General features: G+C 40.4%; 1 protein-coding gene across 2 annotated transcripts in view; it reads left to right on the plus strand.

Moving 5' to 3' along the window:
* The window catches only part of pappaa (pregnancy-associated plasma protein A, pappalysin 1a), a 383,886-nt gene that overhangs the window by 245,808 nt on the left and 113,555 nt on the right, over positions 1-24,523 (plus strand). For both annotated transcript variants that reach the window (XM_047017373.1, XM_047017374.1), the window contains exon 14: positions 24,043-24,211. In XM_047017373.1, coding sequence (XP_046873329.1) covers positions 24,043-24,211 — 169 coding nt within the window. The remainder of the gene's footprint in view (positions 1-24,042; positions 24,212-24,523) is intronic.

Genomic DNA, 24,523 nt, shown 5'->3' on the forward strand with positions numbered 1-24,523 from the left:
TACGGCGTTGATGGGTAGCCAGTGGAGAGAGATGAGGAGTGGGGTAACATGGGAGCGTCTGGGTAGATTGTAGACCAGGCGGGCCGCTGCGTTCTGAATCCTCTGAAGTGGGCGGGTTGCGCATGCTGGGAGACCAGCGAGCAGCGAGTTGCAGTAGTCCAACTTGGAGAGGACAAGTGCTTGGACAAGCAGCTGGGTGGAGTGCTCTGGAGTGCGCTGGGTGGAGTGAATCTACAAGACCGGGAGACTGCGGCAATGTGGGCCGTGAGGGAGAGCTCGTCATCCATGGTAACCCCAAGGTTCCTGGCAGAGGATGAAGGGGTCACCGTCGCAGATCCCAGGGTGATTGACAGATCGTGGGAGATGGAGGGTTTAGCCGGGATGATGAGAAGTTCTGTTTTGCCAAGGTTCAGCTGGAGGTGGTGCTCGGTCATCCAGGCGGAGATGTCTGTGAGGCAGGCCTCAATCCTAGCTGAGATCCCCGGATCAGTCGGGGGGAACGACAGGTACAGCTGCGTGTCGTCAGCGTAGCAGTGGTAGGAGAAGCCATGGGAGGTGATCTAACAACGCTTACCACAGGAGGAACAGCGTACTTTTTTATACAGTAACTGAACATGACAATATTCAACACTGAGAATAGCTCAATGAGCTGGGATGGTGACCTGTAAAGTATAAGGTCATAGGTTGGAATCCAGCCATAATCTTTTGGCCTGTCATTATTTTGATTATCTGTTTAGTTCAATAGGATGACATCATTCTGAAGAACCACAAACAATATCACCATGGTATGTCAAAATATGATTGAATTAGAGCAGTTCCAACATTGGCTGAATCTAACAACGCTTACCACAGAAGAAACAGCTTGACATAATTCTGAAATACCCTGCACAAATTCATGCAATTTCACCTTGAAATGTCAACTGTTTCCTAACCTTCGTCCCAAAGCTGACCAAAGCTAATACTCTGCCCTTTCTATTCATACAATCTCAACAGTTGGTGTGTAGCAGAGAGGATAGAGAGACTGACTTGCAACCTTGTGCTCATGAGGTCAAATCACCATTCAGCCTGTTGTTGTTGGCACACTCTGCTGGCTGCTCTATTTCTGATATTCAACTAAATTGTCAAACAAATTCCTCTGACGTTCATATAGTTTAACTTTCAGAAACAAGATTTACCTTAAAATGTAGGACAACTTGTCCTCTTTCAGCCAATTTAACTACTAAAGAGCTCACATTTACAGATTTTCAGCTTTGAGCCTTGAAGCGAGAGCAGCCTTTCAAATTCTCTCACTAACTTCAATGGAGAGGTGGGTAAAATTCGTCAGAGAATTTCGAAAGTAGACGTGTTTTTAAACTGCCGGTAAAGTCGTATTTCTGACCGCACAGACATATAAAGGACATGTCTGGTTTCGGGAGAATCTTGGGTCTCGGAAAATATCCTCATTTTTTTTGATTGGACGTCTATTTTTGCATCTAGGTTAACTTGTTTGAGGTGTGGATGCTAGGTAAATGTTTTTTCTCGCTGCCCAGCTCGTTAGCGAGCACAGCTGCGCCATCACCGTGGCAGCCAAACAAACACACACCAGGAAACCAAAAGGAACACGTTTTCGAAACTGCAGGTAGAGTCTATTTCTGACTGTACAGACATATAAAGAATATCTCTGGTTTCGGCAGAGTCTTAGGTCTTGGAAAATATCCTTATTTTTTGGATTGGACGTACAGTTTTTCGTCTAGGTTCACTTGTTTTAGGTGTGGATTCTTGCTACATTTCTCATAATCGAGCTAGCGTGATGGCTCTCCATAACTAGGCTAATAACGGTTCGACTTTTTTTCCACAATCGATCAAATTGGCCAAACAAGGTATGTACATTGAGGTTAAAGTGTACATAATCTAGCTAGATCGTTTTTATTTTAGCAAGTTTTAGAAAACTCTGCAAAAATCGCGGCGCGACTGTCATAGCTGACCGTCACGAACAGCCAAACCAGGGCTGCAGTACAGTAATAGGGAGGGCAAAAATTCCCTATCAGTTTTGCTACGTTTTTCTTTCAATTGCGTATGTAACCTAACGTAACTTAAACTAATCCGAAGTCAGATTTCAGTTACCACTATTAGTTTTCTCACAAATCCAGTTTTTAGGCGTGATTTTAGGTAATTTTTAAAAACGTTCCACCGCTTTAAGCCTTGAGTTTTGTGGCACCGAGAAGCTGTCAAGCTCCCTTCAAGAACGCCATTGTTCTACGTCACAGAGATCTGCTTCTAGCCAGGGCGGGAAATATGACTTAAATTCTTTGTACATTGCGAGCTAATGCGGTGTCCTGTACTTCGCTATAAATAATTGTTAAATCGAGACCACAAATATGCAAATGATTGTCACGTTTAGCGTTACTTGCAGTAATGTTAATTTTTGGCCACTTGGGGGTGTATTTAACGTTGAACAGGATGTTTGTGTGTGCTTGTTGTGACATTGCCCATTATTTTCAAATACCTTGATTTGAAAACGTTTGTTTGTTTATGATGGACAAAAAGTATACACTAATTGTATTATAAATAATATACTTTATTTATAGGGATATGAAACTTATGGTCCAAAATGTAGTCATTGCCTGTGAAAAAAGAGAAAACGATTAGTAATGTGTTAAAACCGAGAATGCACATACACACAAGCCCTTTTGTTCAAGTGACAGGATGCACAAGAACGAGGAGAGCTAAGCCTTTTAATTTTGACTGTCAACCAATCAACATGATAACTTAACAAACGTCGAGACTACAAACGGACTGATTTACCTACATGTAAAAATGGTACAGTATGTTGGCACAAGCTCTCATATTCTAGTGATGGAATGCACACGAACGTCAAGAGCCTTAGTGCCAATTAATCTTTGGTCAACAACAAGGAACATAATCACTGGACATCATACTAAAGCCTAAAAGAAAATGTAAGGGAAAGTAAAAAAATATATATATATTGAGGTCACTCTGAAATTAAAGTATAAATAAAATAATATTATAATCAAAACTGCTAAATCCTTCCCTAACTACCCTATCTAGCATAATGAAACAAAAAGTTTTTTAAATAATCAAAAAGCCTACGCTTGCCCTCTTTACTCAAATGAAGCCGGTCAGGGCTGTAAAATTCCAAAACAGGACGCGAGTGCCTCAGAAATAATCTATTTGTCCTTAGATAAATGACACCCTCGTTTTCGAAGGACAGATGCTCCAGAAAAGATTTGTTTCCCTAACTACGTGTTTGGTGGTAGCATCATCCACCGGCCGGGGGAGAATGGAGCACACGGCAAAGCTTACTTCATACCGGTACCGCTCCCTAACTTTGTCCATCAGTTCCCCCATTCCCCTGAGGATATCATAAGGAGAATCCCCCTGCGCTACGTTGTTAGTTCCGATATTTATAATTATTTGCAGCGGGCCACTGACGGTGGTGAGGTGGTGCAGCTGTTGGTGAGCTGACCTCTGGAGTGTGGTTCCCGGGTGTACCCACGCCAAAGCCTCCGGGATTGCCACCTCCACCCCGCGCAGGATACTGTCCCCCCAGATGGCAACAGTGCGACCTTGAACAAAAGAGAATAGATTGTTTAACAGTACTATCGTTTATAGGTTGTGCTGCTAAAACTTGAATGTGATGAATAATTAAAAACATATTTTCAACGCATGAAATGTATTTAGGAATAGGCTACATTAAAATGAATAGTTAGTTAGCATATGTGCTGCAGACTCCTGGATATCGATTAAGGCAGAAAAAAAAGGATAGAATATCTCTACATTGTACATGGGTATTTTGTCTTGGTAAAAAGAAGAAGACAAAATACCCATGTACAATGTAAAGATAGAAGTAAAAAAAAAAACATACCTGCGCCAAATGAGGTGACACGATCCTGCCAGCATACCCTGAAGGGTCGAGGGACATGCGGCCTGTACATTGAAGTAGGAACATTCACTTATTTTGAAGTAATTGTAAAACGAAGTCAGAATGGTCCAGTAAACGAGGTGTGAATGGTTTTACTGTATGCAAATATTGTCAGGATTGGATCAAATTAATGATTAACATCTTGGACAACCAATTACTATAAGGGGCGTTTCATGATAATTGTATTTAGAAAAAAACAACCAATGAGAGTTTGTTTGGCAATATTTTGAATAAAAACAATGCAGAACCAGGCGGCAAATAAACAGGCAGATGTTTCCCTTATAAAAAAGAAAAAGGTGGGAACAGATTTCATTCTAAAAGGCCAACCAATGAGAGGCCTTTATGACAATATTTTGAATAAAAACAACACAGAAACAGGCGGCAAATAAACAGGCAGATGTTTGGCTTGCATTGTTTGAAAAAGAAGAAGCGGGAAACCCTATTATATAACAGGCAGATGTTGGATGCTAATCATAACAAACAATTACACCTTGCGACACCTACTGATAGAAAAGCGAATTGCAGCCTTGAAAGGCAGGAACAAAATGGCCTAATGCGCAATTAAACCAAACATGAGCAAAATAGCCTTAAATAGAGATAAACAATTAAGATCTTCACTTGGTTGAATGAGACTCCTGCGCAGCACTTATGGTTTCAAAAATGAATGGAAACAGTGAAGTGATAATCTCTCGCATATATATCCCCGTTAATCAAATACAGTGTCTACAAATGATCTTCAAGGCCCTTGTAGCAACTATCTCATATTCTTTGTGAATTGAATCACAAGAAAGAAGAGAATTGCAGCACTTTACTTTACAAGGATGTAATTTTCCTGTGACATTTGGACCTGTGGAGGGAATTACATGCAACTTTTTTTTTGGGGGGGGGGGTGTAGGGGGTTGGGGTGTGTGTGTGTGTGTGAATGGTGACTGTTGTAATGCAGGGATGCCCAATTGGCCTCTAGAGCTACCATATTGTAGGTATCTAGTTTGGAAACCTACAGGTTGATAGCTCTCAGAGGACAATTGGGCACCTCTGCATCCATGGTGAAGGTTCAGGGGAGCAACTTTTATCTATTACTTCTATATTAGCTATGACAGTTTGGCTTAACAGGGAGTCACCCCATTACAGGGCCCCCTGTCTCATATCAACAAACTGTACTACTTTTAATCCTACCTGTATATACTTTTATAGACGTAGTCCGTTTTAATATTGCAAAGCTAAGTCTGTCAGTGCCGCACAGGCCCACTTGATCAGACAACCCAATGCTAAAACCAAACAAATACTACTACTACTTACCCAATGCAGCTATCAGATATTATGGCAGACCATTTGGCTTAACAGGGAGTCACCCCCTACTGGGGCCCCCTGTCTCACATCACCAAATGGTCCATCATGAATATCCTCAAGCTTCCACAAAGCCTGAATATTACATACCGATAGCTAAATGACACACTACAAAGCTAAGTCTGTCAGTGCCACACAGGCCCACTTGATCAGACAACCCAATGCTAAAACCAAACAAATGACTACTTACCCAATACAGCCTGAATATTACATACCCATCGCAAGACTACAAACCTATTTATAAATCCTAACCTCATTCTCGTAATAATCTGTGAGTAATGGGTATTCTACCACTGAGCTGGCTACTCTGTCATCTTCCTCCTCTTCATAATCTATTAAGAACCAATCTTTCCCATTAAAACTAACTACTCTGCCTGTCCACCAACATACACTATCGTCCTCACTGTTAATAAACATGTGCGCTATTCTTTTCCCTACAAGATCCTCTGCACTAACCGGTATTAATACTAGTTACATTTCCTGGTATTCGGTCCATAAGGGCAACCAGTACATTTTTCTATAGCCATCGTATTTTATTTTGAACAAAATGTCATCTTTTTTTCTTTTACAATCTATAACTGTCCCATTAAACCTATCTAACCCACGCTCTACATACAAATGTTTAACTCTCTTACCAAGTAACTGCTGTGGCATTTCAATACTTGGCAGTCTGACTATACTCAACCCTCCCCTCCTCCACCCCAGATCTTGTGCCTTAAGGTGCTGTTCAGCAGCATCCCTCAAAAACTCTACCTTCCTATCAGCAACAAGATCAGCCGGTGCAGCTCCACACCCTTCATCTAAACTAGTGTCTACAGGCTCGATGGGATTAACAACAACACTCTTCAGATTACTGATGAGCTGATCTACAGGGAGCCTCTTGCCATATTTTGATATATTTAAAATCCCACTATAATTTTTCTGCCCCAACACAAAACGACGGAACTTTAACTGTGCAAATACTGCTAGTATTAAATCTCCCTAAATTACTTACCTGTTCATTAACCTCTAACTCGCTTGTCCATAGTCCACCATACTTACCAATTTCAAGAGTGAGCTGTTGTTTCCTGCGCACTGCTTGAACTTCTCTAACTACCTGCCTATCCTGTTGGTTTCTAAGCACATGCAATTTATCCTCTCTAATTCTATGCATTCTTTCACAGAACAGTGCCCTCTGCCCTTTCACAGATGTCCGAGCTGAGGCGAGAACTTCAGTTCTTCTATCTGGATCTAACCCTGACAATCATTCCCAGGACCTATTCTGCTTAAACATGACCATACCCTATAATGGTATTTTGCTGGCCCTGAACTTTGATATAATCAAATATCCCAAAATCCCTCTCGCACGAAACATTTGTTTTGGGCACTAATCTGAGGACATGATACTGATCTTCAGACACATCATCATACCGTCCATGTTCCAAGTGGTCCGCTACCAACCTACAGCAAACTTTCACTAAACTAGCAAATACAAGTTCTAGAACTTGTTGAGTCATAGCATCAAACTCTTCTGACGTTGACTCCAACAACGTATCTAAGATGGGTCCTCTGTGGATGTCTACATCCTCAAACAGAGTGACCTCACCCTTCATAAACTGCCTGCTGTCTGCCTGCCACTCTCTAAGCTTTATAACAAGCGTTCTATACCTATCATTCATTGCTAATACATGTTCTTTCTTGGAAAGAACTCTACAGAATGGTTCTGTAACCTGTTTGGAGATGAGCCCTAATGCCCTACAACCTGCTATAAACTGACTAATATTAAGGTCAGCATGGACAGCCTGAACTAACCTGTTCTCATTTTGAGATAACCGTGTAAATTCCAACAAGTCAGGGTAAAGATAGTAAACTCCTGCTGCATTATGGAACGTTACATTAATACGGTTACCTTTGAATGGAACCAATGGAACATGATCAGAACCGTGCTTATTAAACAAGAAGGTTCTGAACTGGACGGGTTTGCCACTCTTCTCACACCCGCGCTCCTGCACGGTCTTACAAACAGAACGGATGAGCCTCACGGTACCGCTCTCCCCCCCTGATTTAAGGGTTGAATCTAACTTTACGCAACCTACCTTATCTCCTTTAAAAACTAATGTCTCCCACATATCTAAAGTAACACCTGTTTGATGTGCCAGTCCATCAATGACATGCATCCCACAAAACAATTCATTGACTACAGCAAGTTTAGACTTTTCTGAGTCAGGTAACTGAGTATAACCATCGACTATTTCTGGCAATATTTGCATACGGTACTGAGAGAGTATTTCATTAAATTTCTTCTCAGTACTTGCTCTATCGCCTACCAAATTAGTAATTTTTGAAAAGATCCTGTCTGAGAGCCCACCCCTATCGTCCTCTGCATGCACCGTGTTGACTACATCATGCACCATTTCAACAATTGTGTCGAAAGTGCATTGGGCAGAGCCGGATGCTTGCTCTTTAAGACCTATATGTAGCCTAGTCCCATCAGAAAAACAAACCCCAGCGGTTCCGAATTTCTGGCCCAGTTTACTTGTACCTTCTGTTGTAAGGGTGAGGTTGTCTTCCTCTATCAACCTACTTTTAATCTGCTGCAAGGATACATGTCTGGCCTCTAGTGTTCAATTTTTACACGTTGACACGCTAAGTAAACGCTCTGTTTCTAATCCTGACATGTTTTTTAAAACGCAATCTATTACCTCCGTTGTTTTATTCATACTTACCCCCTAATACCGAAGTCAGCTCCATTACGGTCTGCCTAGTTTTATCATTATATACACGACCATCTAACGTTGAGACTAACGCGCTTCTGGTCTGATCTTCAGCTTTAACACTTCGATCCTGCCAGTACTGTATTTGGTCATTTAAATCGGTCATTTTGTCCGGTAAAGATACATCTTTCCGCTTGAGGTTTTTGCTTTTATCTTTTACCCTAAGACCTTGCATTTGGAATTGCAAGTTGTGAATGTTCTGCTCTAGTCTCTCTCTCTCTGTTTTGAGCTCTGCATTAACCTGCTCGAACTCATGCGCTACTTGCAAATTCCCACATTGAGCTTTAAGGTGATCTATTTGATCGTCTTAATTTTTCTATTTATGTTACGTACGTTGACCAGACTTTGTCTTTCCGTCGATTTGATTCATTTAGCTCTAAGCGATTTTATTTCTTTCTCAGCCTGGTATATTTTAAGCCCCATATCTTTACTTTCCTTAGTTAATTTATCAATATCTACTTTTTGGTACTCTATTTTAGTGTTGTTAACTATGCTAACTTGTTCATGTAAACCAATCACTAAATCATTAGCTTCTCTAACATCAAAAATGTCATTTTGAGTTGTCTCACCGGCATCATGAGACGCGCAGGGCGGAAATTCTGCAACTTCACGCCCATATGGAGGCGGTAGCTCAAACACCTTACCTAGACATGAGTCTTTATCACTAACTCTGACAAAGTTATTGAATTGTTTCATTAGTCTGTTTGCAACTGTATGCACTCTTTTCCATATTACATGATCAAAGTCATATTCGTGAAGTTCAAAGTTATGTTTTACAATATTAAATATCACAAGAAGCGCCGGCACTTGAAAAGGCATTTTTTTTTGTACAAGTAATAATCTCCATGATGACGCCATTTGTTAATGTTTCTAATGTTAATTTACTACAAACCCGACGACAATTTGGATCTAAAATTATACCTAAACTGTTGCAAGTATTAGTGTGCCACTCCCCCTCACCTGTGAATGTAATTTCAGCAGTTTTTGTGGTTTTCTGTGAATCAGCCTTTGTGTCGTGGATACTTTATAGAAAAATAGCCAAGAAGAACGAATTTTCACACTTTTTCTTGACAAACAATAATAAGCCAATGAATGGTTAAGATTTGTGTTACGTGACGAAAACATTTGCATACCACTACCATGAATCATTTCGGTAGAAACATTTCTTAAAAACAGTTACCAAGAGGAGAGGTTTTATTTTGCCAATGTTTATTGTGTTCGATACATTGAAAATATATATGTAAAGTGTCTTGAGATATGTTTAAAAAGCCTGTCACCATGACCGAGACCTTTGTCTACATAGTATTAAGGTCAATGTCCGCCATACGATTAACAATAGTACCTAATAATTGGGTCCTGCCAATGATAAATGACATGCTAGGCTATAAGGAAGAGTCTGCAGCGCCGTGCAAAATCATTCACGCGTGACTCATCCGTCCAAGGGTCATGACGTCACAGGTAGCTGAAGGAGAATAGGCTGGAACTCATACAAGAGGCCAAAAACAAAAATGTATGTCTTTCGATTTAAAAAAAAAATTTGGCTGATGACGTATTTCCACCTGACCTAGCTTTTCAGGAAGTGTCAATGTTGTGCCGACATGCTGAAAAAAGTTACAAGTGAAAAAACTATCTTTTTCTCAATAGAACGTTCAGATTTCAATGCATCCCTATGGGATTTTCATCAACATGACTTCAACTTGATTTTTCTCAAAATGTATATGTTTTAAAATTGACTAAATATACCTTATTTTGAAGAAAACAACCTACTCTTTCATTTAAGATATGTCTCCCGGTTGTGCCGACCTTCTATGAAAGGTAGCCAAAGCAACAAAAACTATAAACATTATTTTCATATACTTTCTCAATGCGTATTGCAACCAACATTTGATAGCATTAAGGGGGTAAGGGTCTACATGTTAACTGGCATGTTTGTTTTTATCTCGATAGCAGTCGCTAGTTACAGAGCTAAGAAAAGGACATGGACCTTAAAATTCCGGTGCCAGATTTCTCAGTGGCGTTCTTAGCTACATTCAGGCTAACTTAGCATTCGATTCAATGCGTCTTCTACCGGCGTTCCACAGTGTTTGACAGTTGGTTAGCCTTGGCCAAAAATGACGCGTTCTATTGTCCTCCCTAACAGTAACGCTAAGTGTTTGCTGCAGCTGGAGTTAATCCTACGAACAAACGCTTAGTAACTGGAAAGTTTTTACTTTTAATTGACGATATTGAACACAGATGTAAAGTAACTTGTCTTTACTCTAAATATTTTCTCAGTTTTCAATTCCAAGTAGTAGATATACTTATGTAGGAAATCTTCCATTGCATCCTCTCTCTCTAGATTCACGCCTTCGGTTATTATTCAAGCCTACGGTGTTAATACATACCACTTTGACACACTTGCAAGAAATGATCCGCTGGTTAGATGTAGCATGATCTTGTTATTTACTATAAAAAAACTCACCAGGGACAACAACAAAATCAGCAACCCTGCACTATGAATTATTATTTTGATGTAATCTTAAATTAAGTGTCTGAACAGGACTGGGTGTGCAGGCACGCATAATTAGTTTCTCCTCCGTTTTGAGATTCTAGGTTAGAAATGTTGCCAGTCTGTTGCCAATGACCAGCGGTTGCTACGTTTTTCCAGCAAGTTCCAGTCATTCCAGTGTGGTCTTCTTACCTTCAAATTCGTTCAACCCAGACTTGAGCAACTGGTTTTCTGCTCAATTTTCAAATTTTCCTGCAGCTCATCTTTCTGAGATTTTCCCCTTTTTGTTTAGCATTTTTCTTCTTCTTTTCTTCCGTTTTCTGCCTTCATCTTGCTCCAGGTCCTTTCAAAAATACATTTCACAGCAGTATCTTCCAACTGCCAGTACTTTTAAATGTTTTCCCTCTTTTCTGTACTTTTCTGCCTTCATCTTGCTGCAGGTCCTTTCTAACATACATTTCAGGCCTTTTGAAACTCCAGTAAATATTTTTTTACTAAATGTTCAAATTTTTATGCATTGTTTCTCTTCTTTCAGATTATTTTTCACTGTGTTTAGCATTTTTCTTCTTTTCTGTAGTTTTATGCCTTCGTCCAGCTACAGCCCCTATTTAAAATACCTTTCGGTCGCTTTGAAGCTTCAGCTTATAACTTCCTGAAAATGTTCACAATGTTCAGCTTTTTTAGCATGGTCAGCTATCCCCATTCAGGTTTTCAGCATTCTCACTGCTGTTTCGCAGGAACAGCCTTTTCTAGTTTTTATTTATTTTTGCCCCCCTAAGGATCCGTCAATATTTGGACTACATAGACAACGTAGGTGTCAAAAGTTTCGTCTTACTAGTGATTGAGTTGCTTGTATTGGGATTTACGTTCCGTTGCACAGTTTAGGAGGTTACAACGTTTTTGTGGCGCCAAAGTGCCTTTAGTCGACAAAGGGTAATCTCTGCTAGCTACGTCACCACGTCAACACACGTTAGCAACGACGCATGGATACAACGTGATAGAGACGTTCTAGCACGCAAATTGGAGCTTGGATTACAACTGAAAAATCCCACCCCCAAAAAATCCCAACCACTTGGCTTTTTTGAGAAAGCAATTTCGAGTGGAACTGCCATCTCGGATTTTTGATTTAGGTCGCTAAAGTCTTTTTAAATTGAGCGAGTGCGGGTCGCCTGTGAGACCGCCTAGTCTTTTAGGCGGCAGCCATGCTAGAAAGCGTCATAGTAGTATTTTCGTAGCTAATTTTGTAGTTCAATTTTACACGAAAAAACAGAAAGAGGGAAATGTTATGACGATATGACTATTGTGAAAACATCCAGGTGGTGAGATTTGAATGTAGGTTGCTGTAAAAACGTTGATTTTTTTTGCTACGTGAAAGCCCCGTCAGCCTCCATTGACGATTGCGGCAGGAACAACAGTGAGTGTTGTCAACGAGTGTCGACAACAGTGTTGTCGATCTGCGTCTGATGAGTTTTTTCTTAATTTCGTACCAGGGTCAATTCTACATCCAAATGGAGAACATTGTTTTAAAGATACGGCGATTGTGAAGACAGCCAGCGGGTCAACATATTTTTGTGATTTGTGTAAAACTTGGAATTTGAGTGAGACCGCGTCTTGTTTTGACGTTAGCCTCAGAGTCACAGACTCTACTCGCCCACTGACATGACTGTAGCCTACTACTACTAGTAGGCTACAGTCATGGGCGTCGCCGCAATGTAACGTTTGGACCCCCCCACATTTGCGATCAAAATATTAGTGCATGACTGGTCTACTAGTCCAGCGGTCTTTCCATTGCTTCACAATCAAATCTGTTCCACTTTATAAGTTGGCAGAATACCCATAGCAATAGAATTCCACTCCACGTTTTCTAGAAAAACAGCATCAAGCACGCAGATTCAACTCCCATACTCTTTGATCGACGCATCGCGCTTGTAGCTAGTAGCACTTCAGACATGACTGTTCCACAGACGAGATGGACATAAGGAGGGTTTTTTAGAGGAAGAGGAAAGTAAGTCAAAGTTGCCCAGTTTTCCCTTCAGTGGCCAAAGCACCCTTATAGACATTCTCTGACTATAATAGCATTAGTTAAGTCACAAAGATCCTTCTGCAAACATTATGATTATTGCTAGCTAGATAAGCAAGCTTTTTACCTACATCTAGCACTAGGCAATACCATACTTTATTTACCCATTACAAGTGGAACAGCATTTCTTGATTTCTTAATCTGGGTCTGAAATATGTTGTGCTTTTGGCCGTGTTCAGACCTAGGCATCTGTTTAAGGCAGAAAGAGGATGTTTTTTCCAAATAGCTACAAAATAAATTGCTGGTGTTATATGGTATTATGGTGTGCCATAACAACCGTGAGCTAACCTGGAGTTAACCATAGCTAACGTGCTAGTTTTTCTAACGACTGAAAAAAAGAAGAAAAAAAACTATTTCAGAATTGTCTTCCAATTTAAATAAGGTTGCTCAACTTGTAATTTTGGCAATTCGCAGAATTTTATTGCTACATGTTAGTCTGTAACACGAACGCAAAACTGATTCAACCATTAAAACCATATATAATCTGAAAGTTTATACCTTCAGGATGTTATCTAATGAGACAATATCTCTCCATATTAGTGTGCTGCCCATGCATAATAAATTCGGTATTGGTAAATGGAGTAGGCTATATGTTTTTTCTGAAAGCTTACATCCTAAGGATGTGATCTGTGGAAAAGACTACAGGTTTGAACACAAATTTGATCATTTCTGAACTGTCCAGTCATGCTTTAGGGAGATGCTTTTTTTTATGTAGCCTACATAATTATTAGGCTACTAAACCTATACCAATTCTGAATTTTATATGCTGATAACATGATGTACATCTCAGAAATCTTCATATGAAAAATCTACATTAAGCTTATTATTATCAATATGAAAGAATGCTCAATGCATCTCCATGTCTCCAGATATAGGTGGTAGAGATTGAGATTGATTTTTGAGAATCTAATCTCTTATCTATATTTACATTACATTAACATTTATGCATTTAGCAGACGCTTTTATCCAAAGCGACTTCCAAGAGAGAGCTTTACAAAAGAGCATAGGTCACTGATCATAACAACGAGGTAGTCCCAAACATTGCAAGCAGCCAAAACATGAAGCATACATTGTGGAAAAAAAACTAAACAAGTGCCAAAAGGGAAGACCCATAAGCATGGACGGATTAAGAAACCATGGGCCCCTGGGCCTGGATGTGTCAAGGGCCCCCCCTCACCGCAAAAAAAAAACAAACATTTCTCTTGGCAATATTTTTTTTTTCAGGAATAATATTTATATTGTTGTTTAAAAACGCAAAAGTACTCGAGTAATCAACAAAATAAACAACGTTTATATTACAAACATAATTGATAGTTGTAACCATAGACTAGAGTGTACATTTGTAGCCCACACAACCCTCTCTCTTTCTTGAAAAATTACCATCATAGGCTTAAGTAAGTAAGTAAGACTTTATTTATATAGCACTTTTCATACAAGAATTGCAGCTCAAAGTGCTTTACAAGTGTTGATCTAACTAGCCGCACTCTATCTGTGGTCTCTCAGATCCGTCCTAGATCCGAGCTGCCACTTGCAGTTTCTAATACACAAACATGTCAAGTGGGTAGACAGTACTTAACAATATTATATCTTCAATAAATAGTGTGTTGGGGGTGCTTCTAATGCTATTGTTTTGCACTTGCTTTTTGGAGTTCTCCCTACAAATTTGAAGGGCCCATATTGAGTACTCAGCCCCTCTAAAGTTCTATAGATAAACTGAGGGGATAAACACTCACTTGAAAGGTATCATGAAGGTTTCTTTCTTGTGACATCTTCAAAGTGAATGTTTAGGCAATTTTTAATTTTAATCAGTAGGACTTTTGGGGCCCTGTTAAAGACATTAATGACTTAAGCCTAGCATATACCGGCTAGGCGCAAATCATCATATCAATACCCTAGTACATCAAGTTAATAACAGCGACGATACGCCGAGGCTCTGGGTTATGGGCCCCCTGGGCCTGGGCCCGGTAGGCCCGTTGGTTAATCCATCCCCGCCCATAAGAGCATGCAGTTATACGAGTTACAAATTAAAACAACATGAACCACAAAAAGGGCAGGACTGTACCTGTAGAAGAACAGTCAACAGTAAAATATTTCACAGCGAGTACAAGACTTAACTTCGTTATATTTAGCTTTGCCTTATGAGGCATGTTTGTTAAACCATTTTGTTAACCTTTTGTTAAATCACATATTCAATGATATGCAGCACCTCAAGGCACCTTTGTTTTCTCTTTTAATTAGTGTTAATACTGTAGGCCAATCACTTTTATTTCATTGGGCCTAATGTGGTAAAAAAAAACACTGTTAAATGACTGAGATAGTTATTTTGTATTAAGTTAAGTATTAAAAGGGACTTTTGTACTACTGCTTGATTTGAAGGACTGTTGCCCTGTTGATTACAATAAATAGGTCTAAAAAATATGTTTATTGTGTTTGACTTTTCAGTAGTGTTCATTACATTAAAAAAGCTGACTTTCCCTAGTAACTAATTACTTTTATTATAAAGTAACTGGTAAAGTAATTCAAATACCTTTAAAATAAGTAACTAGTAACTGTAACTAATTACAAATTTTCAGTAACTTGCCCAACACTGCTCTTGACCCTCGTCTGAGGATGTCTAAAATGTTTTCTGGGTGAACCGCTCCTGGCATGCGCCTGGCAAATCCGCCCTTATAATAGCAATCCGCCATGGAACAAGCGCACCTGATTTTAAAGGGAATGTGAGATGACGCTCTGATTGGTTTATTGAACGTTACGCTCAAACCACACTTATGAGTAATGTAGCTTCTTCAGACCAACCCATTTTAGATTTGCGTCGGTCGCAAGAGTCATTTATCCCACCGGTATAATAGCAACAGCACCCGAGTTCCGCCCACAGTTAGACGTTACATGCGTTTCGAGTTTGATACTTGCGTTTCAGATAGTTTAAATAGGGCCCATAATGTATAATTTGGCTCATCTGGAGACGCCAGCTGTAGTCCTTTTGCTTTGCTTCTTCCTCCATACTCTGTTTTGCTTCTAGCTTCAGACCACCGGGGTAACTAACCATGGGCGGCGCTAGGGAGGGGCTAGCAGGTGCTTTAGCACCCCCAAGAAAGACCAAAGCACCCCGATAGCACCCCCTAAAATATTGCTCATTTAGTAATAGTATTCAGGCCCAGAGTGGCCATCAAGAGAATCGAGAGAATTCCCGGTGGGCCGCTCTGCCCGCTCATAAATTTGGCCAGCAGATCGCCTGCTTTCTCTTTGTTTTTTCACACATCGAATAAAACGATATGTGTTAAGTTTGTTAACTGTGTGACTAATAAGTAAGCTAATAGGTTACACTAGGTTTTAATCAAAATGAGCGCATGATCAGACCGTGCATTAAAAAGTGCAGTTTTCAGTTGGCGTGCATGCTCTCTTTCTCAATCACAAGTGCGTGTTGTTTTCGTGGAGACAACCCTAAACCATCATTTATTGTTGTGGAGGGTGTTAGCAAGATTAAGCTGATAAGAAAATAATAAAATGGATGGGAAAAAGATGGCAGGAGGAACTGAAAAAGACACAATTTTTTTTATCTGTCACTTCATAAATCTAGGTTTCTGCAAGGGTGGGAAAAATATGGTTTCTCAAAAGCCCTGAATCTTTCAGGTAAAAATGTGGGTTGTAATTTTCGGAAAATATAACAATATGAGTCAAACGTAATGTTTATATTACATAAAGCTCAAAAAACGATTTTGCACTGAAATAAATGCAAAAAATCTCGCTAGCGCGATATAACGTGAAATCCTGATTTCAGCTCACATAAAAACCTTGACTAGGTCCTTGGTTCGGGTTAAGCCCCGAATGTTCAATGTATGGCTCGAACGTGGGCGTAGATTTAGGGGGGGACACTAGGTACTAGTCCCCATCAATATTTAAGATGACAAAATTGTCCCCACCAATATTTTAGCGAACTGATTTGTGCTGCAGTTTGGATTGATTCTGAAAAAGTATTTTGCACAATATATTTGCAAAACTCATTTGTATTATTGTTCCTCGCCCAGAAAAGTGAAAAATACATTTTCAAGTTAACCAATGCGCCCTCGAGCCTGCTAGACAAGATTGTCATTTAATTGTCTGAAGTGGCAGTCAGAAACACTTTGTGAATCTTGACTTGCAGAAAGAGAGCTGTCAGTAGTCTGACACGGTAGACTACTAAATACGCCAGGAAATAATAAAGCCTCATATTAGTATTTCGTTTGGTCTCAGCATTGATATTTCTGACCCCTTTGTGCTTTGTAGATAGGAAAATGTCACCCAAAAAGAAGAGATGTATCAGAAGTTTTTTCACCACCCAGAGAGTAAGTAGCTAGCTAGCAAGGTCGTTGTTAGTGAGCTAGTTGGAAAACTACCCACACAGTGCAAACCTGCTAGCCTTACATCGCCACCCATTCTACAATGGCAGGGCTCGAAATTAACTTTTTGAGGCACTTGTCCTTTGAACAAGTACATTTACTTTTGTCCATGTACAAAACTCACTTATCCGGGTAAAGATTTATAATTATTATAATTAGTGTTTACGTTTCTAGCTAGCTAGCGTCGGCAGCTGTGTACCTAGCAAGCATTAGCAACATTTGTATCGGTTAAATGTATGTAGTTAAATATCAGCTAATATTCAACTGTAAAGAAGCGTCACTGTGTCCAATCCCGACCGCTGTAAACTACCCAGTTTCCGGTCTTTTTGCCACCATTTTATTTTGCAATCGCTAACAAAGTGTAAGTAATATTATTTTAGGCATACCAAACAATCTACGTGTCAAATTTCATAAACATATATGGACTTTTACATATCTAAATAATTTAGGAAAGTTACATTGATGAGAGAAAGCCGAAAGACCACTCAGGCGACGCTCGGGCGACGTTCTCTACTCTGACATGAGAAGAGTTCAACAAAATATCCAGCAGGTGGTGGTAAACAGTCAAATTGAGATTTTATCGCATAGTTTTGAGATGTTGAAGCATGATATCTTATTGTCCCCGGATATATTGACAGCATTATGGTCAGACAGCAAAAAAAAAACAGCAGCAGCGAGTGTTAACTACAAGTATAAGTGCGGTCGGGTTTCGACAAGGTAGCGCACGGCTAATTTACCGGCGCCAGCGTCTTTCTACCGGCTCTAGTAAAGGATAAGCTAACTCTATTTTTTTTTACAATATTTAGCTCGAAAGGTAGGAAGTTAAAGCTTAACGTGAAATCAGTAAATCAGCTGAAAACATGATACAATCATTTTTATCAATATTTGAAGTGGCATTTTCTCAGAATGTTAGCTAATAACCGGTCGGGATTGGACACAGTGACGTTATACACCTTTTAACAGGGCTGCCAACTCTCACGCTTTGGCCGTGAGACGTAATGGACGAGGCGCAGGCACACGGAGTAAAGCAACTCCGCGACGCTGTAGAAAATGTCACTGGGTCTTGCAGCGCTGCTTGATTTACTGAAATGATTGTGAAATGTTATTTTCTACTAGCCATATGCCTACTTGAACAAGTCACAGGATTTCAAAGCCCTGATAGTGTAACTGAGACACAGTTAATAATTCCTCTTTCAATAAGCCCCCGTTCAAGTGTTGAGCATTAAATTAGCTGCAAAGTCTGTAGAGATCTTGCGACGAAGACACTTTTTTTGCGTTTTGCTAATGCAGAAATCGGTCAAATAAAATCAGTAAAATATAATCGTGAAGTAACATAGCATTTTATTTTGTTTGAGTTTTAACTTGTCCAGTGGGGCAAGTACATTTCTCTTCCACTTGCACTACAAAAAAATCCACTTGTCCCGGACAAGCCTTAATGTCGAGCCCTGTACAATGGAAACATGTTTTGAAAGTTGTTGGCGTAGTAGTGTCAAGTTCTTCCTTAGTAATGCTGGTCCACTTGGCAAGACCCAGATAGACGCGAGGCACAACTCGGCTTTAGTGCTTTTTATTGTAAGTTTTACACCAGCACGATAACAGGTTGAAAACCTTAAAGAAAGAAACTGATTCTCAGTGCTCACAATAACAATTAGACCACATTCGGTCAACAACAGAAATACAACTTTGCAACTAACTCATGGTTCCAAGCTACTCACCAGTGGCGTCTCAGTGGTCTTCCGCTGCATTGTTTGAGCATGGGCGCTTGCACTTGTTTATAATGCCCAATCATGCCCAATCAATGCAGAGGAAGTCAGAATCTACCTAGTGCGCCCTCTGGTGTACAGGCTGTTCAGAATAGAAAATACTACTAGAAACTGATAAAGAGATGTGAGGCAAGAGGGTAGGGTTGCCCTTTTCCGACAAAACAAGTAGAGCATGTAACTTTTGCTTGTATTAAATCCATCCCTAGCGTCTGCAATCTTTCGACCATTGTGTTAGCAGTAGCCTAGCTGATCTTGTTGAAGCCAGAAGGATAAAGCTAACCTAACCACATAATGGGACCATGCTAGTTTAGCCTAGTACCAGGACGCTAGCAACTCAAAAGTGATATTAACTGGTAATAAGTAGGCCTATAGGATCCCTGGGATAGTAATATGGCTATCCCTGTAATCTCGACCAATGTCAGCAGTCAACTAAGCATGGTTAGTGTCTGTATTAAATTGATGAATTACTGTGCAGGAAAAACAGCACCCTGAAGCTAAAGATGTAGAGCAGGTTGGTGATGAATCAGCATCAGGGGTTCAGGTGAGAAGTTGAATTTGTCCATTTTGGTAAACATTGCATTAAATTGATGTTTTTAAATGTTACCCATGAATGTTATCATTCACACTTATACTTGTAAGTAGTAAAAAGGCGCTATAAATTGGGATGCCCAAATATAAATCATTATTTAATTGCTCAGAAGTCCAGTACAGATGATGTAGGCCTAGTACAGCTCCATTGGGGTGGGTAGTGGTGGTGGTGGTGGGGGGGGGGGGTGTTCAGTGTCCCTACCAAAGCTGAGACCATATGGGCTCGTATGTCAGGCATCCTGGTGGGGATGGGCTGAATTTTGGCCATTACACTCTCGGGCTGAAAATGGGTCCCACTCTGGACCTGATAGTATTTATATTATATATGTATAAATATAGATATATATATATATTGCGCAGCTCCCCCTGTCAATGATCTACCACCCCCTCGGCACCTGCATTAAAAATTCTCTGGCGCCACCCCTGTAACTAAACAACTATTGTCGTGTTGGACTGCTTACCAGAAAGAAGGGGAGCCAACATCTGTTTTATAGAAAACTACTCTAGTGTAAAAGTACTTTTTGCTAAAACGGTCAAAAATACAGGGCAATAATCACAGGAAACCCTGCTAGTTACACATAAGATATTACCCTGGCCTGTGCAGTTTTAGCTAGCTAGCCATCTCCCAGAAGCTAATTAGCTAACTACCCTGCAAACACGTACAGTTGTGGCCCACATTAGCCTCACTTGGGTTAGTTGGGCTTTGGCTGGGCATGGTCTCAGAGTGGACCTTGTTGTTGGGTCCCACATGGGCAGTAGATGGGCTAAACTAAGTGGCCTTCAGCTGGGCTCCACTCCCAAGACATTCCAAATTGCTTATGTCAGACATTGATGCTATTTTTAACAATAGCCATTGGGATCGGTCCACTTTTTATACACTTTTTATTGGCTATTTAGAAATGTAGCCATAGCAATTTAATAGTGGTCTTAAGCACTATACTACTTTCAATAGACAAGTTTGCTAACGGTTTCCCCCCCAAAAATTCAAACCCTAAAGTAAGCAGTGCGCACTCCACTGTGCAGTGCACATCTCCCCAATCACAGAGCAAAAGAAAGAAGTCTGCCCAGCAACAACTTTGCCACCTTTGAGTAGTACTCTGCTGTCCATTAAGGATCCGCAAAATCAAGACGGTGTCCTGTGGACAAAAGGCAGGTAAGAATCTGCCTCTATGTTTAATATATTTTTTGACTGCATGATGTTAACCAAAAGCTTTTTTGGAGAGTATTAGTTAGGACAGGAACTACCTAGCTTTAAGCGAATGTAAACCAGTGAGGTAGCTGTGTAGCTTTGGTAATTAAACCTGGTTAAATCATGCCGTTGAACAGATGAGTTTAATTTATTAAGTCAATATCAAGCATATTTTGAGTGGTTGACTTAAAGGTATTGTTTAGAAGGAATTGGATGTTAACTTGTTAGCAAGGCAGTCGAACAGGCATAGTTAACAAACTGTAAAAAAAAAAACTGTAAAATGCCCATTTCTCTGCTTTTACCAGCTGGTGGCATTTTAATGATTGCACTTGGACTTAGATCAGTGGACAGTGAATTAGGTGATTTCGTCTCAAGTCATTAGTTCTTGAAATATGAAATATTATAGCTGAAATATAGCCTACTGGTGTGTCAGTGTTGGGCAACATTTTTTATGTATTATAAATCTGTAGATAATCCTTAATTTTAATTCAAATTTCCCATGGACTGTTTTGAAAGAGTAGTTTTCTATTCTCGTAGGCTAGTTGATGTGCTGTTTTGGGGAATATAAGGTCATGGAAATTAGACAAAAAATCATGGAAATTCTCTGGTGGAAATGTGTACGAATCCTGTGTATAGTGGTGTCACCTGTTGTCCAAAATGTATATATTTTTTAACCAACTGTTGTTAAAATGTTTTAACTCATTGATTGTGCTTGAATATTATACATTTCTAGGCGAGTGATTTTGTCCAGTGAGGATGAGGATGATGACAATTGGTCCAACAGCCCCTTCAGGCCTACACCTCCATCCACCCGCAGGTCATCACCTCCACCGGCTCCATCCATCCTCAGATATGTGCTGACACCTCCACTGCCTCCATCCAACCTCAGATCTACGCAGACACCTCCATTGCCTCTGTCAGCCCCCGGATCTACGCAGACACCTCCACCGCCTCCATCCACCCTCCACTGCCTCCATCTACTAGGCCTACACTTCCACCTCCTCTGGGTAACCTTAGATGGCCCGATGTTTCAACCCGTCACCACGTCACCAGAAAAATTAGGGACAACATGTTTGTCCGCATCTTAACACTACTTGAGGAAACGAAAGAGACACAAAAAATCCAAGGGAGGATGCTACAAACGCTTCTACAACAGCGTGGCAACATTGGCACCATCATCTCTTCTACCCCAGAGGGTTTCCCTCTAAAGACAATTAATGATTTGGAAATCATGGAAGAAAAACTGGCAAACCCAAACTTCATGTCCAAACTGGTATGTATGTTAAGTCTAGTAGTGCAACTCAATTACATTTTATTGGGGGGCTAGCAGTGAATTTGATCTGAAACTTCCCAAATGTGCTCACAGCCATGCTTCTGGCAGTTATTTCATGTTGAGTGGTTTACTCCAGTGACCAATAAAGATACATTTGCTTGGTTTTGTATTGCCTTTGTTCCCCTTCAGGTTGCAGCTGTGACTGACAAGGGGGGGGGGGGGGGACTGTTGACAAAGCCACAAGAAGGATGATGACCTTCCTCCTAGACCATGGCCTGTCCAGGCAGTACAACTTTGTGGGCTGAAATGGGAAGAGACAGTTCAAGGCCTTAAAACTGTATGAAGTAATATGTGGTAGGTGTGCATATGGATATGTTTTAAGTTGTACTGACACTAGAAAGGTGTCACAATACCCTAACGTTATAAAGATGTCAATTTTAAATATTGTGTATGTGTAAGCTTTTGTTGTCCTGGCTGGGCAGTGTGTTCGTACTTGTCTTTCAGTTGCCTAACTTGTGTGTTCAAGAGTATGTGTGTCGTTTTAATAATAATCTTAATTTATATAGTGCTCTTTTTTACAGTCCTGGCTGAGACTTTTGTTGGCACATATGAAGTAAGTGACCATTATATTTGTTTCTTGCAGGATGCTTAAAGAAAAACACCATGACCAGCCAAATCACCTGTAAAGATGCCGAGAGGTGGTCTCCAAGTGGCTCATTGGTGCTAGGGACCGGGGGGGTAACAGACAGGGCCGACAGGCAACCAATCAATAAAGGCTTCAGGTTCATTTGAGGTGAAAAGTAACTAATTCTGTCTGTGACAGTGAGGGAACAATGAGCAAAAGCATGTTTTCTTAATTTTACTTAAATAAAAAGGTTTAATTTATTGTATTACTGGTGTCTTTGTTATTGTAGCTTTTTTAAAGAACTGTATGGGCGGACCGTAAAATAAGCCCCAAAAATGAATTTGTTAACCCATAATAATAAAAATGGTTATTACCCTTAAGTGTAGAATAGCAGGGACCCATAATCAGCCCACATGGGGCCCAGCTAGTGTGGTCCCCAGATGGGGGACACCTGGGTTGCCCATGTGGGTTTTATCTAGGGCCCATGTGAGGCCCACCATCAGCCCATCTGGGCTTGCCCACTCACCAGCCCATATCCAACCCACATGGGCCCCACATGGGTGTGTTTAGAGGGTAGTTGCTGAACTGAACCAGACTTTAACTGTAGGTCAATTTTAGCTGGTTTGTTACGTTATGACCTTAGCAATGTTTGTGACTCTTGTTGCCACAAAGACTTGGGCCGAATCCCAATACTCTGTCTTACCCCTACCCCTTAGCCCTAGCCCTTGTGTCTCGAAACTGAGGGGTGAGGGCTACATAGCCCTATGAAATGAGACACCACTTTGTTACAGTTATGTATATCAATGTCTACAAAGCAAGTAGTGTTATGCACTGATATCAAACGAAATTTGCTGCTAATGGAGTTTAGTTAAAACTGTAGACATGCTAGTCAGAAAAATGCGGGAATGTTGTGCAAATCAGCAATGTAACGTTAGCGTAGCGAACTAGCGAGTTAAAAAACAATTCGATTAAGAACATGGTTGCAAATACATGTGTACAGGACTGTGCAGACCTGTGCAGACAAAACAAGACTCATAATTTTTTTATAAATTATTTAAGCCGAAAATATTACATTTATGGGACTCTCTGGATGATATGTCCGCCATTGTTGTAGGTAGCGCAGTTCACTTGGTTTTTAGGGGTGTATACCCCTTCATCTTAACCTTAGCCCTCGATCAAAAACAGTATTGGGACACCACTTACTCTCAAGGGAACGTGCAAAATTAAGGGCTAGGGTTAAGGGGTAGGGGTAAGACAGAGTATTGGGATTCGGCCTGAATGTCCTAAACTGTGCATCAGAACCTTCAGTAAGTAAGAGCAACACTTTCGTAAACTTGACAAAAATGTTGGCACCTTTCATGTCTACATAGTGCAAAAAATTGAGGGACGAGTTAGGGTGTCAATAAATATATATTTGAGAACAGTCGTGTGCTGTGCTGAGAGCAAGCACACCAAATAAGCCAATGCCCTACCTCCTTTGCCTTTGCTTTTCTTGGCCTTTACGATAACAACCATACTTTCTTGTGTGTGTGCAAGTGTGTCTGTGTTTGTGAATGAGCAAGAATCATCCTTCATATTCCTCTCTCATCTTCACGTTTGTTGTCATTCTTTCCCTTTCTCTCTATGTCTTTTTCATAGCTGTGTCCATTACTCGTGCGAGGCCATTGACTGCCAGGAACCTCCAATCCGCAATGCAGAGCTCAAGTGTAGCAGTCTGGGCTACTTTAACGGCGCACGTTGCACCATCACCTGCAACTCAGGCTACATCCTACAAATCCACAGGGATGATGACATCATGAAGACCAAGGTAGTGCGCATATACTGTCTCAGACATTAAGCAGAGATTACTTTATAGTAGAATGCATGCTCTTCAGCTGTGTGTTGGTAGTTTACATGTACTTGTTTGGTGCAAGAACGCTGTAAACCCATTCAATCTTACAGAGGTCTCATAAAATAGGCAGCGCTACTGCTTAAACCCTCTTCCAGCCATGTTTATAAGGTTGCACTCTAATCAATGAATGCTCCAGAAAAGAGTATGAATGTGTACAAAATTATACAAATTGAAAGAGAGAGAACTGTAGATGATAACAGAAAGCATGAACAGTGGAGTGTATGAATG

Source organism: Hypomesus transpacificus, unplaced genomic scaffold (assembly GCF_021917145.1).
Source record: "Hypomesus transpacificus isolate Combined female unplaced genomic scaffold, fHypTra1 scaffold_55, whole genome shotgun sequence".
NCBI classification, from domain to species: Eukaryota; Metazoa; Chordata; class Actinopteri; order Osmeriformes; family Osmeridae; genus Hypomesus; species Hypomesus transpacificus.